Source organism: Egretta garzetta, unplaced genomic scaffold (assembly GCF_000687185.1).
Source record: "Egretta garzetta isolate BGI_Z169 unplaced genomic scaffold, ASM68718v1 scaffold218, whole genome shotgun sequence".
Classification (NCBI taxonomy): domain Eukaryota; kingdom Metazoa; phylum Chordata; class Aves; order Pelecaniformes; family Ardeidae; genus Egretta; species Egretta garzetta.
This window is the reverse complement of record NW_009260618.1, coordinates 41,566-43,867: the sequence shown is the minus strand read 5'-3', so window position 1 is coordinate 43,867 and position 2,302 is coordinate 41,566. Positions and strand designations below refer to the sequence as shown.

General features: G+C 61.5%; 1 protein-coding gene across 1 annotated transcript in view; it reads left to right on the top strand.

The window, feature by feature from the left end:
- ADCY3 (adenylate cyclase 3) overlaps positions 1–2,302 on the top strand; it is a 21,877-nt gene that overhangs the window by 5,631 nt on the left and 13,944 nt on the right. The window contains exon 3 of the mRNA XM_035900724.1: positions 1,426–1,575. Within this exon, the coding sequence (XP_035756617.1) occupies positions 1,426–1,575 (150 nt within the window). The remainder of the gene's footprint in view (positions 1–1,425; positions 1,576–2,302) is intronic.

Sequence of the window (2,302 nt, the reverse complement as noted above, 5' to 3'; positions counted from 1 at the left end):
CCCCCCCAAGAAAAAAAAAAAAAGTTTTCTTGCTGCAAATCAGTTTGTCAGCCCCGGGATGGTGCCACGCCAGCAGCCACCCCCCAGTGCCAGGGTTTATTGCTGCACATGGCCTGTTTTGGTTTTTGTGCCTCAGTTTCCCCCGTGTGGAAGGGGTTGGCAGCTCCTCCCTGGCGCTCCATGATGCTGCCAAGTGATGAAACCCTCGAGGATGGGGACAACTTTGGGGCCAGGGTCATGTGATGGCTTTCTTCCAGCCAAGCCGGGCTATGGGATATGGGGACCAGGGATGGGACAAGGTCGGTACGGGGACATGGGGGATCAGGAGAAGGATGCTGAGCCCAGCCACACAGCCCTGGAGGAGACAAGGCCGGGGACAACTCCGTGCTCTTCCTGCTGCCTCCTCCATGCTGGCTGTGGGACATGGCCCATGGCGTGGGGGACATCTCCATGTCCTCATCACCCCTTTGGCATCGCTGGAGCTCCCTGTCGCTCTTGCTCTTCCCCTTTCCAGACTAAACAAACTGAATTCTTTCAGCTTTCCCTCATCAGTCATATTTTCCACGAAGGGCTCATTGCTCCCAGCTGCAAATCAGCTCTGTCCCCTCCTGGGCTGCGGGGACAGGGTCCAGCCCTTGGGATGGGATGGATCCAGCCCATGGAGCTGGGATCCAGCCTATAGGGTGGGATCCAGCCTGTGGAGCTGGGATCCAGCCTGTGGGACAGGACAGGGTCCTGCCCATGGGGACAGGGTCCAGCCTTTGGGACGAGGCAGCGAGCCCCCCCAGCCATGCTCCCTTGAATCCCCAAAAGTCGTCACAGCCAGCAACACCCAGGGGCACCCATCTCCGGCGCTGCAGGCTCACGCCCGTATTTCTGGCCATTGAGAGGGATGTAGAGGGGCAGGAGCACGAGTAAATACATGATTTTAGGGTTTGACCGTGGTTTTATTAACTTTTTCTGCACAAAGGGATGCAATTCCCGTGGCAGGGGTGGGGGGAGCGGGTGGCCCAGGAGCCCCTGGGAGCCCCCAGCCCCTGCCGCCTGCTGCCTTTTTCCAAAACATCTCCGCAAGTTTTAATGAAGCAGAGTCAGCCCGCAGGGACCACGAGGTCTCCTGGGATGCTCAGGGCGTGATCCCCAGCTGGGGACCGCTCCTGCAGAGCCACTGTGACGGTCCCCCCGGTCCCCAGTGAGTCCCCCTGGTCTCCAGTGAGTCCCCCCAGCAGTTAACAGTGGCCGTGGCTTGGTGATTTATCCCCAGGGTGAATTTTATGTCCTCCTCCAGCATTAGAATGTTTTTTTCCACTCTCATCTATCAGGTTCTGCTGCCCAAACAGGGACTCATGGTGACACCGGCGCTGCCCCTGCACGGGCTTCCCCGCGGCTCCGCTCACCCCCGTTTCCTTTTCTCTGTCCCCAAAGATCCTGTCCAACGTTGCCATCTACCTTTGCGCCATCACGGTGGGCACCATGTCCTACTACATGGCCGACCGCAAGCACCGCAAAGCCTTCCTCGAAGCGCGCCAGTCCCTCGAGGTCAAGCTCAACCTGGAGGAGCAGAGCCAGCAGCAGGTAGGAGCCACGGCTGGGCAAGGGGACAATGTGGGGACAGGGCAGGGGACAGCAACAGGCACCAAGGTGGCTTTGGGACATGGATAAGGCACCCGCAGCCTTCACCCTGCATGGTGTGGGGGGACCGTGGCAGGTGGCAATGGGGACAGGAGGACCCAAAGTGGGAAATGCATTTGCAGCTTTGCACCCCGTGCTCAGTTTGGGGACTCTCCATGTGACCGTCCTCTCCCAGGGCCTCCCAGCTCCTGCCATGGCCACCACCAAGCTGTCCCCATCCCCATGCACGGCCACGTGGCAGGTCCCCAGCCCTGTGCACACCCGCGTGGCGGATCCCCAGACACAGCCCTGCAGCGTGTCCCTGGGCACGGCCACACAGCGGGTCCCTGTCCCCAGGCACGGCCACGTGGCAGGTCCCTGTCCCCATGCAGGGCCATCTGGCTGGTGCCTGTCCCTGTGCACAGCCTTGGGGCAGATTCTCGGCGGTGGCCATGCAGCAGGTCCTTGTCCCCAGGCAGAGCCACACAGCAAGTCCTTGTCCCCATCCAGGGCCACACAGCATGTCCCCATCCCCAGGCGCAGCCACATGGCAGGTCCTTGTCCCCAGGCACAGCCATCCAGCAAGTCCTTGTCCCCCAGGCACGGCCACATGGCAGGTCCCCATGCCAATGCAGGGCCATGCAGCAGGTCCCCATCCCCAGGCACAGCCACACGGCAGGGCCCCCCTCAC